Here is an 18,053-nt window from a genome sequence, read left to right on the forward strand (position 1 = left end):
TAGATGGTGTAGTACTTGGACAGACACAGGTGAGTTTGTGTTGTGGATAGTGCACTGCTTAGACAGCTGACTAGTAGTGTAGGTTTAATTTCCTTGCTGGACAATTGGGTGGTAAACTCAAATCAGGTAAGACGCTGTCAGCCCACTGTGTGCACATCTGTATGTATTTATTATCATTTGACAGACAGTCAATCAGACAGTATATCAGGTGTGACCATAGGTTCATCGTCTAGGGCGAGTGAAAAGCAGCAGTATTCTGCAGTTTTTCTGCATGTTGTCCATGACGATGGCAGAATTGGTGATCTGCCTCTGTGCCAAAGCACCGTTCTCAAGCCTCCGTGAGCTGCTTCCCCTCTCCCTTCGCCGGTGCCTTTCTCAAGGCTGTGGTTTTCTTCCACCACACAGGCCTGATCTCATCGAGTTCCACAAGCTTACCAAATCCAACGCCACGCACAACCTCCAACAGGCCTTCAACATCGCAGAGCAGAACCTGGGGCTCACCAAACTCCTGGACCCCGAAGGTGAGCTCTCCACCCAACACGCTTAGTCATAGATGTAGAGAGACTTGATCGGTCATCTTAAATGATTGGCATATAGCCACCCTATCCAGTATAATGGTGCTGAATGGAACAGTGGACAGAAACCTGTTGTTGTGGAATCATAGCAAACGCTATCACAGAGGAAGGGTTCAGCTGGAATTTGAGCAAAGAACTGTACAGAGGTTTTGCTTTCAGGATTTAGATTTTTAAGGGCTATAACCATTATAATATATTTTTTGCCATATTGCAATAATGACATATGTCTATTAACTATACTAGATGGCATCAACGGCGATATTTCTTCAAAGAAAAACCTCTCTCTTTCTTTAATGGATCCTGTCCAGCGTTTTCAGTTCTGAACCGTCTCTGGTGTAACTGTTACTGTTGGTACGGTGAAAAGTAATTCCGGGTGACAGTAGTTCCGGATACCAAAATAAAGTAAAACTGCAGAGTATTTATTCAACATTAAAAATGAAATGATGAAAACCAGCATATGCAAAGGGCGGCCCCCTTAACCTTTTTTTGGGGCAAGTTTGGAGGGATTGGAGGAATGTGGATTGGAGGAATGGTGGGACACACAAACACACGCAAACACACTCACAAACCGCTCTCCAATTATAGTAGTAGGATACATAATAGTAAAGAACAACATGCATCCCAAAATATTGGTTCTGAAAATATGGGACTTTTCTGTAGTCATATGTCACCAGGTTGCCACCTGAACCACACATGGAGTATACCCTGTAGACCATGACTGCTCTCCACACTGGAAACCATCCAGTCCTGCAGCAGAGTAGGGACACATTAGAGGAGAGACCTGCAGTTTCCCTGGACTGCTACTAGGGGGCGCTCATGCTGATGTAACCTGAGCAACACTGACTCCCTTAAGCCCCCCCCCCCACCCCCCCGCCTCAGCTGGATGATGCTAAGTGTGTCTCGTGGCTGTGTATTGCCATTTGGGAGGCTAACGATACATATTGTGGGCATCCAGTCAAACCAATTTATGTGCTGCGACCAGCGTGTCTTGTGGAATTATGTACTTAGCAAAGGTCATTTAACCAAATGGGGTCGCTCTGCCCAGAAACATCCTTGCTGTTCTGTACTGCTGGAGTTGGTGAAAGCCATTCACAACCCCAGACCTACACATGCACATCCTCATTGATTCTGCCCCAGACCTACACATGCACTCCCTCATTGATTTTTTGGCCCAACCCTGTGACAGAGCGTGCCGTTTCAACATCAAAGCCCTGTTCAGATCAAGGGGAGGTGGTAGCTCGTGTGGCGTTGTGGTTAGAGCTGTGCTTTCTGATCCCTGGGGCCCCCTCCCTGTGCTTGTCGCTGTCGCATGCTCACACATACAGACTTTACAACCGCCCCGTGCTGAACACTCACACATACAGACTTTACAGCCGCCCCGTGCTGAACACTCACACATACAGACTTTACAACCGCCCTGTGCTGAACACTCACACATACAGACTTTACAACTGCCCCTGTGCGGAACACTCACACATATACACTTTACAACTGCCCCTGTGCTGAACACTCACACATACAGACTTTACAAACGCCCCGTGCTGAACACTCACACATACAGACTTTACAACCGCCTCTGTGCTGAACACTCACACCTACACACTTTACAACTGCCCCTGTGCTGAACACTCACACATACAGACTTTACAACTGCCGCTGTGCTGAACATTCACACATACAGCCTTTACAACCGCCCCTGTGCTGAACACTCACACATACAGGCTTTACAACCGCCCCGTGCTGAACACTCACACATACAGACTTTACAACCGCCACTGTGCTGAACACTCACACATACAGGCTTTACAACCGCCCCGTGCTGAACACTCACACATACAGACTTTACAACCGCTGTTGTGCCCAACACTCACACCTACACACTTTACTACCGCTGTTGTGCCCAACACTCACACATACAGACTTTACAACCGCCACTGTGCTGAACACTCACACATACAGACTTTACAACTGCCGCTGTGCTGAACACTCACACATATAGACTTTACAACCGCCCCTGTGCTGAACACTCACACATACAGGCTTTACAACCGCCGCTGTGCTGAACACTCACACATACAGACTTTACAACAGCTGCTGTGCTGAACACTCACACATACAGACTTTACAACCGCTGTTGTGCCCAACACTCACACCTACACACTTTACAACCGCTGTTGTGCCAAACACTCACACAAACACACTTTACAACAGCCACTGTGCTGAACACTCACACATACAGACTTTACAACTGCTGTTGTGCCCAACACTCACACATACAGACTTTACAACCACCCTGTGCTGAACACTCACACATACAGACTTTACAACCGCTGTTGTGCCCAACACTCACACATACAGACTTTACAACTGCCGCTGTGCTGAACACTCACACATACAGACTTTACAACTGCTGCTGTGCTGAACACTCACACATACAGACTTTACAACCACCCTGTGCTGAACACTCACACATACAGACTTTACAACCGCTGTTGTGCCCAACACTCACACATACAGACTTTACAACTGCCGCTGTGCTGAACACTCACACATACAGACTTTACAACCGCCGCTGTGCTGAACACTCACACATACAGACTTTACAACCGCCCCTGTGCTGAACACTCACACATACAGACTTTACAACCGCCCCTGTGCTGAACACTCACACATACAGACTTTACAACTGCCCCTGTGCTGAACACTCACACATACAGACTTTACAACTGCCGCTGTGCTGAACACTCACACATACAGACTTTACAACTGCTGCTGTGCTGAACACTCACACATACAGACTTTACAACCGCCCCTGTGCTGAACACTCACACATACAGACTTTACAACCGCCCCTGTGCTGAACACTCACACATACAGACTTTACAACTGCCGCTGTGCTAAACACTCACTGATGTGTTCCAAAGGAAAAGATATATTTTATCTAATCATGTGACAGTTAACATCTCCACACAGTTGTGTTCATCAGAACAAGATGCACATGTTTGTTTTAAATACTGTACCCTAAGCATCCTGTTGGCACAACATCCACTTCTTGCTCACTTGAAAAAAATGTTTCACAGGTCCTGGGACAAGAAATTAAATTTTTACAGCAGTTATCGGTCAAAACAAAAGTCAATGTATTTTGATTCGAGTCATCAAGATTGTCTCATAAGTTTCTTTCTTATACTAATATTTGAGGGGTCAGGTGTTGACTTATTCATTCATTTTTTCATCAGTTAATTTAGGTGACTATTGTTAGTAGTAACTGGGTGTCAGTGTAGTATAATGGTTAGAATAGTCCTGTAACCCAAAGGCTGCGGATTTGATTCCCAGGTAGGGCACTGCTGTTGTACCCTTGAGCAGGGTACTTAACCTGAAATGCTTCAGTGTATATTTAGCTGTAAAATAGACACTATGTAAAAAATTCTAAGGTCGCTCTCGATAAGAGCATCTGATAAATGTTGGTAAAGTAACATAAATGTTAATGCTTCACAATCACATTAGTTAATGAGATGTTTGTATGAATGAATGCGTTGGTTCATAGTAACTAACCACAGTAACTAAAGTCCTATTCCCTGTTCCTTTTCAGATGTGAACACGGAGAACCCGGATGAGAAGTCCATCATTACCTATGTTGTGTCCTTCTATCATTATTTCTCCAAAATGAAGGCCCTGGCAGTGGAAGGGAAGAGGATAGGAAAGGTTAGGAGACAGGAGAAACGCTGGGCGTCAGACGTCTTTTTGAGTTGACTGTACATTCAGCAAATGAGCCACAGAAATCTCCATTACAACTATAGGCCAAAGACCACATGACCACCATGCCAGTGCGAACTGTAGGCTGCAGACCACATGATCACCATGCCAATGCGAACTGTAGGCCGCAGACCACATGATCACCATGCCAATGCGAACTGTAGGCCGCAGACCACATGATCACCATGCCAATGCGAACTGTAGGCCGCAGACCACATGACTACCATGCCAATGCGAACTGTAGGCAGTAGGCCACAGGGAAACACATAATTGTCCCTAGTGGAGGAGGGTTCAGTCACCCAGTCTCCTTGCTGAAGTTGCGCATACAGTAGAGTGTCGTCCTCTGACTCATGTCTGTGTTTGCTGCTGAAATTTGCTCAAGCTGAACTCAAGGCCTGAGGAGAGGGGGAGACTGACATAATGTGTTTTGGAGGAGAGCATGTGCTTCTCTCTGCTCTGGCAAACCGATAGCAGGGGCTGCAGTAGTGAGCACAGCTGGTGAATATTACTGGCCAATCCAAACAGGGAGAAAAGAGGCGGGGGGCATACGCATAGGTTTTGGGGGAGAAAGGGAGACTTGTAACCCCAAATATTTTCATATGACTTGGTCCCTAGACTAACTATTATGCTTGTGAGGCTTGACTACTCAAGACTAGGTGATCCCGCAGTGTTTCTCCCCAGAGTTAAAATGAAACCAATGCCTATGGGGTGGGGAAGTACGTAAAAAAATAAAATAAGGTAGATGAGACTAAACACACTTCTATTATGATGAACTGAGTAGAAGCCGTCAGTAAGCTGTTGTCCTGGGAACTCTTGGTCAGGTCTTGGACAACGCCATCGAGGCGGAGAAGATCATCGAGCGCTACGAGGCCCTGGCCTCCGAGCTGCTGGAGTGGATTGAGAAGACCATCGGCATCATCAGCAACCAGAAGTTCGCCAACTCCCTGACTGGGGTGCAGCAGCAGCTCCAGGCTTTCACCACCTACTGCACCATTGAGAAGCCCATCAAGTAAGCGCCCGTCCTAGGCCCGTTACCATCGTTACCACCCCGCGGTCCTCGCTCTGGCTGAAGGCTCTGTACGCCGCTGTCTGAGACGTCCGTAACACACCTGTACAGCCAGCTCTCCATTACGGTTCATTGTGTTACAGACGGTTTTCTGTGCAGTGGAGCCACTGTTGTGGTGCAGCAGCCTTGTGTTTATGGATCCTGGCAGCACTGATAGAAGGAGGTAGCCGTGTAATATCAATACCATGCCTCATCATGATACTTGACGATAGATGCCTAGCTGAAAAAATCTATTCATGTGGGGGGGAACTGTAAAAATTGTGCAGATATTTTAAAATGTGTCATTAATGAATATTATTTTATGAGCACACGCATACACACAGCATAATTTGTTTTATTTATATGACACCTCAAACTGAAAAGGGAAAGGTTCATCGCAAGTGCTTGCATAGATGTGAGACACCCACACGGCTGGCACCGGCTGTCCATGCACAGGCTGTCCATGCACATGTTTGACTGGTGCCATTTAGGGTCAAAAAGCACCGGCCAGGGTGCTGTTAAAGGAGAGGGAGCATCAGTCTTCTGGAACACTGGCCATCTTTCGGCTCAACAGCACTGGCATCTGGAGGCAGAGACATCTGGAGGCAGTGACATCTGGGCCGCTTTAAGGCTGGCCTGTGTCCTAGGACAGATCAGCTTGTCATTAGCACATGATGCTAATCCAGCTACAATCATGGTGGAAAACACCGGTTAAAATGAATTTTCTGGTGGACCCAAATACTCTGTCTGCGCTGTGCAATGACACAGATATAATATTGTAAATTATAATAAATATTGAAAAAAAAAAGAAATCCAGGTCAAAAATGGAAGCTACAGTTCACAAGAATTGCTTCTCAGGACATTAAAACGTTTAGGAAACCTTTCATACATTTTTGTTATCATGATAAATAATTTTATTTTGCAGAGAAATGTTCCTCTTTTACTCTTCTTGAATGTCCTACTGGAATACTTGTGTTATTGGTATAAATACATGCAACTGTGTAATTGTGTTTATTTTTGTTTACAATGCAATATTCTCCACTCTTGTAAGTCACTCTGGAAAAGTAATGTGATGTAATGAATGTAACGTACCGTGTGTTGTTCCAAGGTTCCAGGAGAAGGGGAATCTGGAGGTCCTCCTCTTCACGATCCAAAGCAAACTCCGAGCCAACAACCAGAAGCCATACATGCCCCAGGAAGGGAAGCTCATCTCCGACATTAACAAGGTGCAGCTCCTGAAGGACACAGCTAACAGCATAGCCAGGCCAGCTAATCTCAGCACTGACACCTGCGTTTAACAGACTCATTCTAATAAATATACCTAAATGGCTTGATGTGATTCCTCAGATCAGAGCCTGTTAGATACTTCAGGCAGTTAAATTGTTAAAGAAGTGTGGGATCAAAATAATTTTGGGCCTAACCTGTCAAAATGTACAGCTGACCGAACTTCCTGACTTCAACACTGACCTTATTTTCAACAAGCAGACAAGCAACTACTGGAACTTAATTAGTGAAAACTGAAATTTTGCTGTCTGTACAGTGGAATATTTAGTCTTGCAAAGGTGTTCATGGGAAGGAAATTCCAGAGATGACAGGCAGTGTCATTTCAGAAAATGTCTTGAAATTTTTGAGAGAAAACCTGAGTCATGAGTTGCTCTCAATAAGATTCAATATTATATTGTTTCTGGTATTACCGTATGTTTGAAGTTTTAGATTTTTGAATTTTAGAAACTGTTCTATTTCTACGTAAAGGCACCAGTATGTAAGGTGACATTAGCCGCTTTTCCACCGCATGGTACTGGCTCAACTCGACTCGAATCTACTCGACTTTTTTGGTTTTCCATCAGGCAAAAGTTGTGGATAGTACCTGGTACCTGGTACTTTTTTTGGCATCACCTCCGTCGATATTCCAAGCGAGCTGAGGCGATACCAAAAGGTGAAGTGAAAACACTGCAGACCACTGATTGGTCAGAGCAACGCGTTTCATGGGGCGTCACTATGACGACCAGCTACATTGACGGGGGTACTGTCTGAAGTGGAAAACAAAGTACCTGGTACCAAAAGCGAGTAGAGTCGAGTTGAGTTGAGCCGGTACCATACCCGTGGAAAAGCGGCTATTGTGGGTCTGCAAAGTCAGTCATTGCTCTTTGCTGGAATGCTAGGCCTGGGAAAGGCTGGAGAAGGCGGAGCATGAGAGAGGCGTGGCTCTAAGAACAGAGCTGATTCGCCAGGAGAAGTTAGAGCTCCTTGCCCAACGCTTCGACCACAAGACGACCATGAGGCAGGCCTGGCTGAACGAGAACCAGCGGCTCGTGTCTCAGGTACCAGTGGCTTCTTCGAACATTGCAGAGATGCAGAGATCGTTACGAGAGCATTTCGCCACCTTCTGTTATCTCGGAGTGCAACAGGCAACCGTACGGTTGTCCGGGACCAGGGTCCTTGACCCCTGTGTTGGCATGTGTAGGGTTTTTGATCTCCTCTTTCTCTCCCCAAAACCTGACGTTTTCCAGGACAACTTTGGCTACGACCTGCCTGCGGTGGAGGCGGCCATGAAGAAGCACGAGGCCATCGAGGCGGACATCTCCTCGTACGAGGACCGCGTGAACGTGGTGGTGGAGCTGGCTGGGGAGATGGAGGCCGAGGGGTACTACGACATCCGACGCATCTCCGCTCGCAAGGAGAACATCCTGGGCCAGTGGGGCCTGCTGAAGGAGCTGGTGGTGGCCCGCAAGGCCCGCCTGGAGAAGAACTTGTCCCTGCAGAAGACCTTTCAGGAGATGGTCTACATGATCGACTGGATGGAGGACATGCAGGTGAGCAGATCTCCTGGGTTCAGCCCCTGTGAGCCAATAGGATTAACCCTAAGCTCCCCTTTATTGTGCATTTTAATGGAAAGTCCTTTTGTAAGGATCGGTATATAGATGCAAGACATGAAAATTGAAGACATGGCTGGTATTCAATCAAAGTGTGTCCTCCTGACTAATAATTTAAAGCAAATATTTTTTGTTTTCTTCACTGACGTATTTGGACAAGTTCAGTGATAACTGAAATGACCTTGCCAAACAGTGATTGTGAAGAATAAAGCATAATGCTTGCATTTACTAGTGTTATGCTTGTAAAAAAAGAGGGGACTAATTTAAGGACAAATATTGATTGAATACAGGCCAGTGAGTACCACATACTGCAGCAAGACTTATAACGACATGTACAACAGCCAGAAACATGATTATGTCTTTTTCAATATGACTACCTCAGAGTCGAATTAGACTAAGATACTTCCATCTTATTCACCATAGCACCAATCATCATAAATAACCATTTATCGCTTTACATACATTATAAAACCCACAGTGGTAAAACCTTTTTATTTTTATTTTTTTAGAAATCTATATTATTCAGTTATATAATGCTAGTGTCAAGCAAAAAAAAATCAGCCACGTAGGTTTTGGACCAACTTTATTAGTTATTGACATGATAGAAGGAAACATTCATGATGCAAATATGAAGTGTCAGTGCAGGAAAACTGAACTGACATAGCGGTATTTGGTGTACGTTGGGACAGAGACGGAAGAGAAAAAGCAGAAGGTCAAACACAGCAGGAGGATTTTAGACCTCCTGCACTCCAGGGGGCAGGACTGGCTCTGCAATCTGTTTCTGCTCAGTTCACCTTAGCATGAGCAAAGGCAGCTGATGTGCCAAAGTCGATTAAACAAGGCAGTCTCATTTTAAAATCCTATCACTCAGGTTCAGCTCCTGTCCAAAGATTTTGGGAAGCATCTCCTGGAGGTGGACGACCTCCTCCAGAAGCACAGCCTGCAGGAGGCGGACATCTCCGTCCAGGCGGAGAGGGTCCAGACTCTCAACACGGCTGCCCTCAAGTTCACTACCATTGAAGGTACTGGAGACCTGGGGCCCATAAACAAAACCCAGAGACTGAGAGGAAATATTAAATATTAAATATTAAATCGAGTGAAAGCTGGAAAGCTGGAGTGAAAACGTACATCAGATTACTGAATTACGCAATGATTTGCAGATTAACATTATTATTATTATTTTTTGTGCGTGCTTTTCTTAGCAAATAAGCTTAGAGCGATAAGTTCATTATAAATAATTTCCATGTAGTTTAATCCCACGTGGAGAAAGTAATATATTAATATGAGCATTTCAGTTTTATGCCTAATGAACATAGACGTTCTTCACGTCATGCATTTTATGGCTGTTCCATATGCTGTTTATCCAAGCTGAAATTTATGTTGTCTCAATGAATTCAAGCATTCCTTTTGGTCAGTAGCAAATACCAAAATACTTATGAATGAGTCTTGTGAATGAGCTGTTTTTATATTGCATCGTTTGTTTTTGTTAGAGAAAACAAAGGGGCACATGGGTTCTAGAAATATCTAGAAATATAATTTCTTAAAGGGTAAGGCTGCAATACAACCTATAAGTCTAAGTCAATCTATAAGTCTAAATATAACTTCATTCAAATGTAAGAAATATAAGTCTTCATTATAGCCCAAGTCTATCTCAGAATTATGGCCCGTTTTTAAAGACACTGAGAGTGAAGGGTTAAAAAAGTGAATTGCACTATTCTCTGAACACATGTTCTCAAAATCTATTTTCTGTGGCAGAATGGATCATTCTACAGTTATATTTCCAGGGTGTTCTCTGAACACTTCCAGGGAATCCCACTAGAGGGCAGATGTGGGTGTGCTGTCCTCCTGAGAGACAGCCATGATATTTCCCTCAGCCCACTACTACTGTACTACTACATTTAGTGTGCTGGAGATAACTTATGCAACATTTGGCTGCTTTCCTTTATAGTTTTACAATACTGCATGACATGGATCCACATCAAAAAAAATATCAAGCTTTTGGTGGTACATAGCAATTAACGTTATGTGAACTAAATAACTATACACGCACAGGCACACACACACAGTTCTGCTAAATACAGTACTAGACACATGACTAGGAGCTTAGAAATTAGCATTCATAAACATATTAAAATATGAGAAGGTACACTTAAAAAGCAAGATGTGAATTATGTATTGGACACATTGTGGATGTTTTCTCTGAGAGTGTATCTAGGGCAAGTGTATAACGGTATATACAGTATAACGTGTCCCACCACTGCAACATAGTTTATTGTTTGTTTATTTATTTGGATCCCCATTAGCTGCCACTAAGGTAGCAGCTACTCTTCCTGGGGTCCACACACAACAAAAAAATAACATGCATAACAAGGCACATAACAAATGTAACAAGTCTCAATGAAAACATGTCAAGACAACTAGAAGTAAAAAACATCACATCACATCAGCTATGTATATGTATATACACTATGTGTATGTATATACACTGTGTATATAGTGTATACATTCTGTACACTGCTCACAGTGCTCCTTTAGGGATTAAAATTGAAGTCTATTTTGTAGTTGGATTTGAATTCAGATTCCCATTCAGACTGCAGTTGTATGAACCACCCCCCCCCCCCCCCCCCCCCCCCCCCCCCAGGCTACCAGCCCTGTGACCCCCAGGTGATCTGTAACCGGGTCAACCACGTCAGCACCTGCCTGGAGGAGCTGAAGCAGCTGGCGGGCAAGCGGCGGACGGAGCTGGAGGAGTCGCGGCAGCTCTGGGCCTTCTTCCAGGAGGTGGAGGAGGCCGAGGCCTGGATCCGGGAGAAGACCTCCATCCTGGCCACCCAGACCTTCGGCAAGGACCTGAGCAGCGTGCTGCGGCTCCTGCAGAAGCACAAGACCCTGGCGGGCGAGTTGCTGGCCCGCCGCTCCCTGCTGCAGCAGACCATGAAGAAGGGCAAGCAGATCCTCACCCAGAAGTGCTTCGGGACCAGCCACATCCAGGAGCGCATCATGGAGGTGAAGGGCGAGTGGAAGCACCTGGAGGACCAGGCCGGCCAGCGCCTCAGCAACCTGCAGGAGGCGCTCAACTTCTTCCAGTTCAACGTGGAGACGGACGACCTGCTGGCCTGGCTGCAGGACACCTACCGGCTGGTGTCCAGCGAGGACTTTGGGCACGACGAGTACTCGACGCAGTCGCTGCTGAAGAAGCACAGGGGCGTGTGCGAGAGCATCGAGAAGCACCGGGTGCACGTGGTGGCGCTGCGCAAGCACATGGTGGGGCTGACGCTGCGCTACCGCGAGCTGGACGAGGTGCAGGCGCGCATGGCCGAGGCCGAGCAGCTCTACACCGAGGTGGCCGAGGTCTCCGTCCTGCGGCAGCAGTGGCTGCACGACGCGCTGGCCGTCTACCGCATGTTCAGCGAGGTCAACGCCTGCGAGGTGTGGATCGACGAGAAGGAGCAGTGGCTGGAGAAGATGGAGATCCCCGAAGGGCTGGAGGACGCGGAGGTGGTGGCTCACAGGTACTGGGCTGGGGCGGGGCAGGGTGGGCAGGGTGGGCAGGGCTGGGCTGGGCTGGGCGGGCGGGCAGGCAGGCTGGCCGGGCGAGCTGGGGCGGGGTGGGCAGGGCCGGGCTGGGGCGGGGTGGGCTGGGGCGGGGCAGGGTGGGCAGGGCCGAGCTGGGGCAGGGTGGGCTGGAGCGGGGCGGGGTGGGCAGGGCCGGGCTGGGGCAGGGTGGGCAGGGCTGGGCTGGGCCGAGCTGGGGCGGGGTGGGCAGGGCCGGGCTGGTGTGGTTGTGGCTGAGCTGAGTTGGGCTGAATTGGAGTGCGGTGGGACGTAGAGGACGGTCCTTCAGTTTAGCCTCCTGCTAATATCCTGTTGCCGCTCCATCCCCCGTCTCAGGTTTGAGAGTCTGGACCAGGAGATGAACAGCCTCATGGGAAGGATCCTGGACGTCAATCAGATCGTTCAGCAGCTGCTGGACGGGGGCCACCCCAGTTCCACGGAGGTGCGGAGCTGCCAGGACCACCTGAACGGCAGGTAAGCGCTCAACTCTCTGCTCATTAGCAGCACATTTCAAACGCAGTAAACCGCAGTAATATACCACTCACTTCCGGAGTTCAGGGAAAACAGTCGAAGGAGGATTATATATAGAAAATGAACAAAAGCTTTATGTGGGTGGACTCCTGGCTCTACCACCACGAAAGATCTGAACAATCTGGACGCTAGAGAGTTCACTGATCATCTTCCTGCAACCACACTCTGTTCTTTAGTAATTAACTCCATAAAGCCTTTTTAGGTTCTATCATATCCATTTAATTTGAGATTGGAAAAACTTTGAATGTACTTGACAAATACTGATAGTTAAGGGGCCAAGCACCAAATGTGTAAGCCAGCCTATTATATTCCTTGGTTTTATTATTTTTAGGGGCCGTGCACCAAAGGTTTCTGCCATTTTGAATTTTTTGCCATTTTGAAACGTAAAAATATATGTCCTCCAGCCCTTTGCTCATTATGCTCCCTTTGTGTTGTCGGTACTTTTTTGCACGTTACGGGAGTTTCTGAGGGTAGGGAAATTCTGGAGGGCAGTTTCCTCTACACTGTCGTATATAACCGTTGGAACTATACCATGTTTATAACGAATACTACTGTTAAATGATTGTACAGATCTAAACCTTTTGTCCTATCAAACTCATATCCTGCTGGCTGGCCTTACAGCAGCCAAAAAAAAATGGCAGCTCTAGGCTGGAGATTCCCACGCACTCTATCGTGCCGTCAGTGGATCCTAAGCTTTCTGGGTATTGCATACATGGAGCAATCTACAGCACGTGGTAATGGAGCCAAAGAGCAGAATTAATATGTGGACGATTATGGCAACTAAGCTCAAAGAGTTTCTACATTGAACAGGAAGCTGATTGACATAGCAGTGTACTTCTCAAGGTGCTGTGGGAGGGGGGATGTGTGCGGGGAGGGGTATCGAAAGGGACACCATTCAAACTGTGTGTGCTGTGTCCATGCTGTATTTATTTGAAAAACAATAAAAATCCATCTCCTCCTAGACCAGTCTGCACAAAACTTGGAATAGAGCATCGTCTCACAAATTTCTTGAATCATCCATCCATCCATTATCTACACTCACTGGCCACTTTATTAGGTACACCTTGCTAGTACCGGGTTGGTTTTCTGCTGCTGTAGCCCATCTGCTTCAAGGTTCGACGTGTTGTGCGTTCAGAGATGCTCTTCTGTATACCTCGGTTGTAACGAGTGGTTATTTGAGTTACTGTTGCCTTTCTATCAGCTCGAACCAGTCTGGCCATTCTCCTCTGACCTCTGCCATCAACAAGGCATTTTCACCCAGAGAACTTCCGCTCACTGGATATTTTCTCTTTTTCGGACCATTCTCTGTAAACCCTAGAGATGATTGTGCGTGAAAATCCCAGTAGCTCAGCAGTTTCTGAAATACTCAAACCTGGTCTGGCACCAACAAACATGCCACGTTCAAAGTCACTTAAATCACCTTTCTTCCCCATTCTGATGCTTGGTTTGAACTTCAGCAGGTTGTCTTGACCATGTCTACATGCCTAAATTCATTGAGTTGCTGCCACGTGATTGGCTGATTAGATATTTGCATTAATGAGCAGTTGAATAGGTGTACCTAATAAAGTGGCCGGTGAGTGTATACCCACTTATCCTGGTCAGGGTCGTGGGGTGTGCTTGAGCCTATCCCAGCGTGCATTGGGGGAGAGGCAAGAATACACCCTGGACAAGTCGTCAGTCTATCACAGGCCAAAAAGCTAATAAATCCCAAACAGTTTAACAAAAAGTGATGGAACTTGGTGTGACTATTGACAACTCAGTCCTGAGGACAGTCTTCAAGAATTCGCATGATTAAACCACAGGGTGGTGCTATAGATCTCAACAATTTTAAAAACAAAAAAATTCATTAAAATCACTGTTTTTATGTAGACATTTGAAACTTGCCACACTGAGTAATCACCTCAATATAAATATGAATATAAATGTTTTGGTTTCTGCCACCTTGAATTTGGGGCCATTTTGAATTTTGTGTGCTCATATGCAACTGATACACTGATAGAGGGTACCACCCAACCACTAGTCTTGCATAGCCAGACCTATCGCCGCACTTCGTTTCAGCGCTGGAGAAAGGTCTGGCTCAAGCCATTATCATTCTGGTATAGGGGGAAAAAACGCTCTGGCTTGTTTGTATTTCTTTAAACCAATCACAATCGTCTTGGGCGGCGCTAAGCCCAGGATGCATCGACGGAGCCCGTGAAAACGGTAACACGCAGATAGCGGAAGGGGAGGAGAAGTCCGACTGAAATAGTTTGCCAATGGTGGGCTTATACCCACAGTCTATATCCTGTGAGTCACACTAGCCAACCACTAACTAAATTTGGTGCAGACAGGACATATGGTGTGACTATAGCAGTCTTGTGAATTTCCAAGAATTTAAAATTGATAAGTCCTGCTTGGACTGTAGTATGTACTCACAGATATCGCTAAACCCAATATAAAAAAAAGGCATGTGGGCATTACTTTTTATGAAAAAGTGAATACATCCCAAACAGCTATAGAATGGTTTTTATTCTTGCTAGGCTGACTAAGCACCTCATTAGGAATATGCTGATGTATGTTTTTTGCATATGAAACTGCTGGAACCCTGTTGGTTGTGTTAGGAATTCTGTTTATTGTTTGTTTTCCCCCTTTTCACCTAAAATAACCATGAACTGTAATGGCCCAGAATTACCTACCTTCGTCGATTTGTTTGGATAGCTCTTGGACCCTTTAAATTATGGTGCAGATTGAACACCCGATGGCGCTGTAGTGAATGTGAAAAAATTCAGACATACAAAAGACCAGCCCTCATTCTCCATTTTCGTTAGGGTCCCAAAATTTGAGGCAAAGGTCCCGCTCCTCATGACGAACAAATTTGCCTCAGGGACCCGCCACGTCTATTCCATCATGCTGAATTACACAGGAATACAACACCAACAGAGAGGATAATGATTTAGAGTAACATTATATACAGAATTAATTCATTCGGTGTAATAAAATGAACAGTAGAGGATGTAAAGAAAATATGACATGCTGTTTGGTCTCATTCAAAAAGAAATTCTTTATTAGGGCAAAAGACACAGGTAGAGGTCCAACTAAGGAAACAATATTAACTCTGATAGAACAAAAATCCCTGCAAATGATCAAGTTGTGGGGGTGGAAGGAATAGACATGTATGAACTTGAGATGGTACAAGGCCACAGAGCATCTGAAGGTACAACTGTATTCACAACTCATTATATATCCAACTGAATGTGTATGCAGAACAATTGTTTAAATTGTTTAAATTCAGAACTATGTTTTGAACTGCTAGCTGATTACTTCAATCAATGTATTCTGTCCTTGCAATTAAACAAATTAATTTCATATTATATCTGAAAATAAAGGAGAAATGATTAGTAGCAATATGTGAAACATATTTTAAATCCCTTCTCCTTTCCAGAGTGTTATGCTATCGGCTATATCAGCACAAACTGCTGCCTACTTTCAGGAGTTATAAAAATTCTCACTTAAAGAGTACATCACACATAGAGCCACAATTAGTGTGTGCTTTAATAAATTATATGGAATACATAATCAACCCCGTTTTAACGCATTCTGTAGTGACTGCCTTTGTGTTGGACAAGCTGTAGCAATACTTTAGTAAATCTAGCCCTTAGTGTTCAAGCTTTTCCAATTATATAAATACATATCATAATCATATTACATAGATATGTTGCTTTGTTCTGACCGTTTTCCTTCTCTGAGCTGCTCTGTGTAGAGGGCCACAGCTCCACAGGGCTGTTTGGTCCTTCTCTGAGCTGCTCTGTGTAGAGGGCCACAGCTCAGGGACTGTTTGTACTTGCTAGCTGTTACTTCAATCAGTAGTGTCCGCAATTACACATTTGCATTCATATCTGAACTGGCTTGTGTAGAGTGAAACATTTTAAGTCCTTCTCCTTCGAGTGTTATGCTTGGTAATCAGCCACGCTGCCTATCAGGAGTTTTCGTCCTTAATCATCCCATAGAGCCTAGTGTGTGCTAAAGGTCATCAACCCCTACGCATCAGTGTGCCTGCGTTGGAAGCCTGTCTACTAGTACTGCCTTTGTGTAAGAATTTAGATCCATACAAGGTTGCCATTTTTGGGGTCCTTCTCTGAGCTGCTCTGTGTAGAGGGCCACAGCTCCACAGGGCTGTTTGGTCCTTCTCTGAGCTGCTCTGTGTAGAGGGCCACAGCTCCACAGGGCCGTGTGTGTGTAACTGCAGTGGCTCACTTCTCCTGGCACACACTGCCTCTCTGGGGCTGACCATCTGCCTTCGCGGGCCACCCGGGCTGTGGGGGCCAGCCGATGCTCAGCCTGTTTGCATCACCTCATTTCAGTTTTTTAGCGCTAGTCGTCACCAAGATATTTTTGGAAGAGCCGTTGTAGCACCTTGTGAAATTTGGCCTCACAGTTTGGATGCGTTGTTGTAATGCCTGTTTCCTGTTATATTCATCCAATTTCCCAAATTCAGATTAATTTCAATTCCCCCCCTTCCTCTAGAGGCCACAACCCTGGGCCTGCTAGCATTGTTGCACATTCTGTGTACGCTCACGTGATTAAAAATGAAGCCTGTTTGCTTGGATTAACATTGCCCCTATTGTACTCTGCACAGACAAGAACAAGAGCTAACTCAGGCCTTAGGTTACATGACATGAGAAGCACTCAATATACTTCAGAGGAAGAACAACAAATGGTCTGCCAACCAGATGGAAAATGATCAAAGATTTTCAGATGTATGAGAGCACTCATGCATATTTTTCAGGTGTTCTCCTGTGTGGTCGCTCATGGTGTTAAACATCAGATTCCCTTGTAATTTCACAATAATTAGGCAGGAACATGACTGCTGGTGACTTGAGAACATTGAGAAAACCTTGACTGAAGTGGCACTATAGGCTATAGAAGCAATAACCACAGAAGTGAACTACCTACCAGCGCTGAGGTCCTGTCCACCATGTCCAGACCCCCCCCCCCCCCTCCCCCCCGCCTCAAAAACAAAAAATGTCCCTGGGAGTCAGGAAGTCAGAACCAGCTCATATACGGGCATCTCATCTGTCTAGATTTGTTCCTCCTCAAAGTATTCTTCATTTGTTTATTAAGCAGCATCCCTTATGATGTGTGAGCTTGGAAGGCACATTTATTTATATAGCACCTTTCAAACACACTGGCAATTCAAAGTGCTTCACATGGGCATAAAAGACAATAAAAGTGCAATTAAAAACATAAAAACAAAATGAATTGAAAGGCAATTAAAACAATTAAAAAAACTATTTAAAACATAAAATATAACAGATGCACAAGAGGGGGTGCATGACTCCAGTCCTGGAGGTTCGGTCTGCCTGCTGGTTTTTGGTGAAATACCTTAGTTTTCTGACTGTTCTATAAAGTGTGCTGGTTCACCCCCATACGAAAGCACGGTAAAATCTTTAGGATAAACTTGCAATCTACAGCTGATGCTGATGCAAATGTCAGATCAATATGATTGAGCTAGTTAAATAATTAAGAGCAGAAGTTGGCACAAAATCCTGAAACAGGGCCAGCCTTGTTGTGTACCCCTGATCATCAGGTATTTGCAGGGCTGGTTGCGTCTGTGAGTTGTTGGGGAGATGTCTTCAGATGTTGAGTGTGTTAGGTTCCACTGATAAGTGAATCTGAATAAATTTGCAAAAAAATGGAACAACTGAAGTATGGCGGGACTTCTTTGTGGTAAACCTCTCCAGT

At 45.4% G+C, this 18,053-nt stretch overlaps 1 protein-coding gene across 1 annotated transcript in view; it reads left to right on the top strand.

The window, feature by feature from the left end:
* LOC135235784 (spectrin beta chain, non-erythrocytic 4-like) overlaps positions 1-18,053 on the top strand; it is a 98,520-nt gene that overhangs the window by 31,288 nt on the left and 49,179 nt on the right. Inside the window, exons 7-15 of the mRNA XM_064301627.1 lie at positions 406-521; positions 4,165-4,277; positions 5,150-5,337; positions 6,482-6,599; positions 7,536-7,694; positions 7,884-8,186; positions 9,118-9,268; positions 10,888-11,758; positions 12,138-12,275. Coding sequence (XP_064157697.1) covers positions 406-521; positions 4,165-4,277; positions 5,150-5,337; positions 6,482-6,599; positions 7,536-7,694; positions 7,884-8,186; positions 9,118-9,268; positions 10,888-11,758; positions 12,138-12,275 — 2,157 coding nt within the window. The remainder of the gene's footprint in view (positions 1-405; positions 522-4,164; positions 4,278-5,149; positions 5,338-6,481; positions 6,600-7,535; positions 7,695-7,883; positions 8,187-9,117; positions 9,269-10,887; positions 11,759-12,137; positions 12,276-18,053) is intronic.

The sequence above is a fragment of the Anguilla rostrata genome, chromosome 12, assembly GCF_018555375.3.
Source record: "Anguilla rostrata isolate EN2019 chromosome 12, ASM1855537v3, whole genome shotgun sequence".
Classification (NCBI taxonomy): Eukaryota; Metazoa; Chordata; class Actinopteri; order Anguilliformes; family Anguillidae; genus Anguilla; species Anguilla rostrata.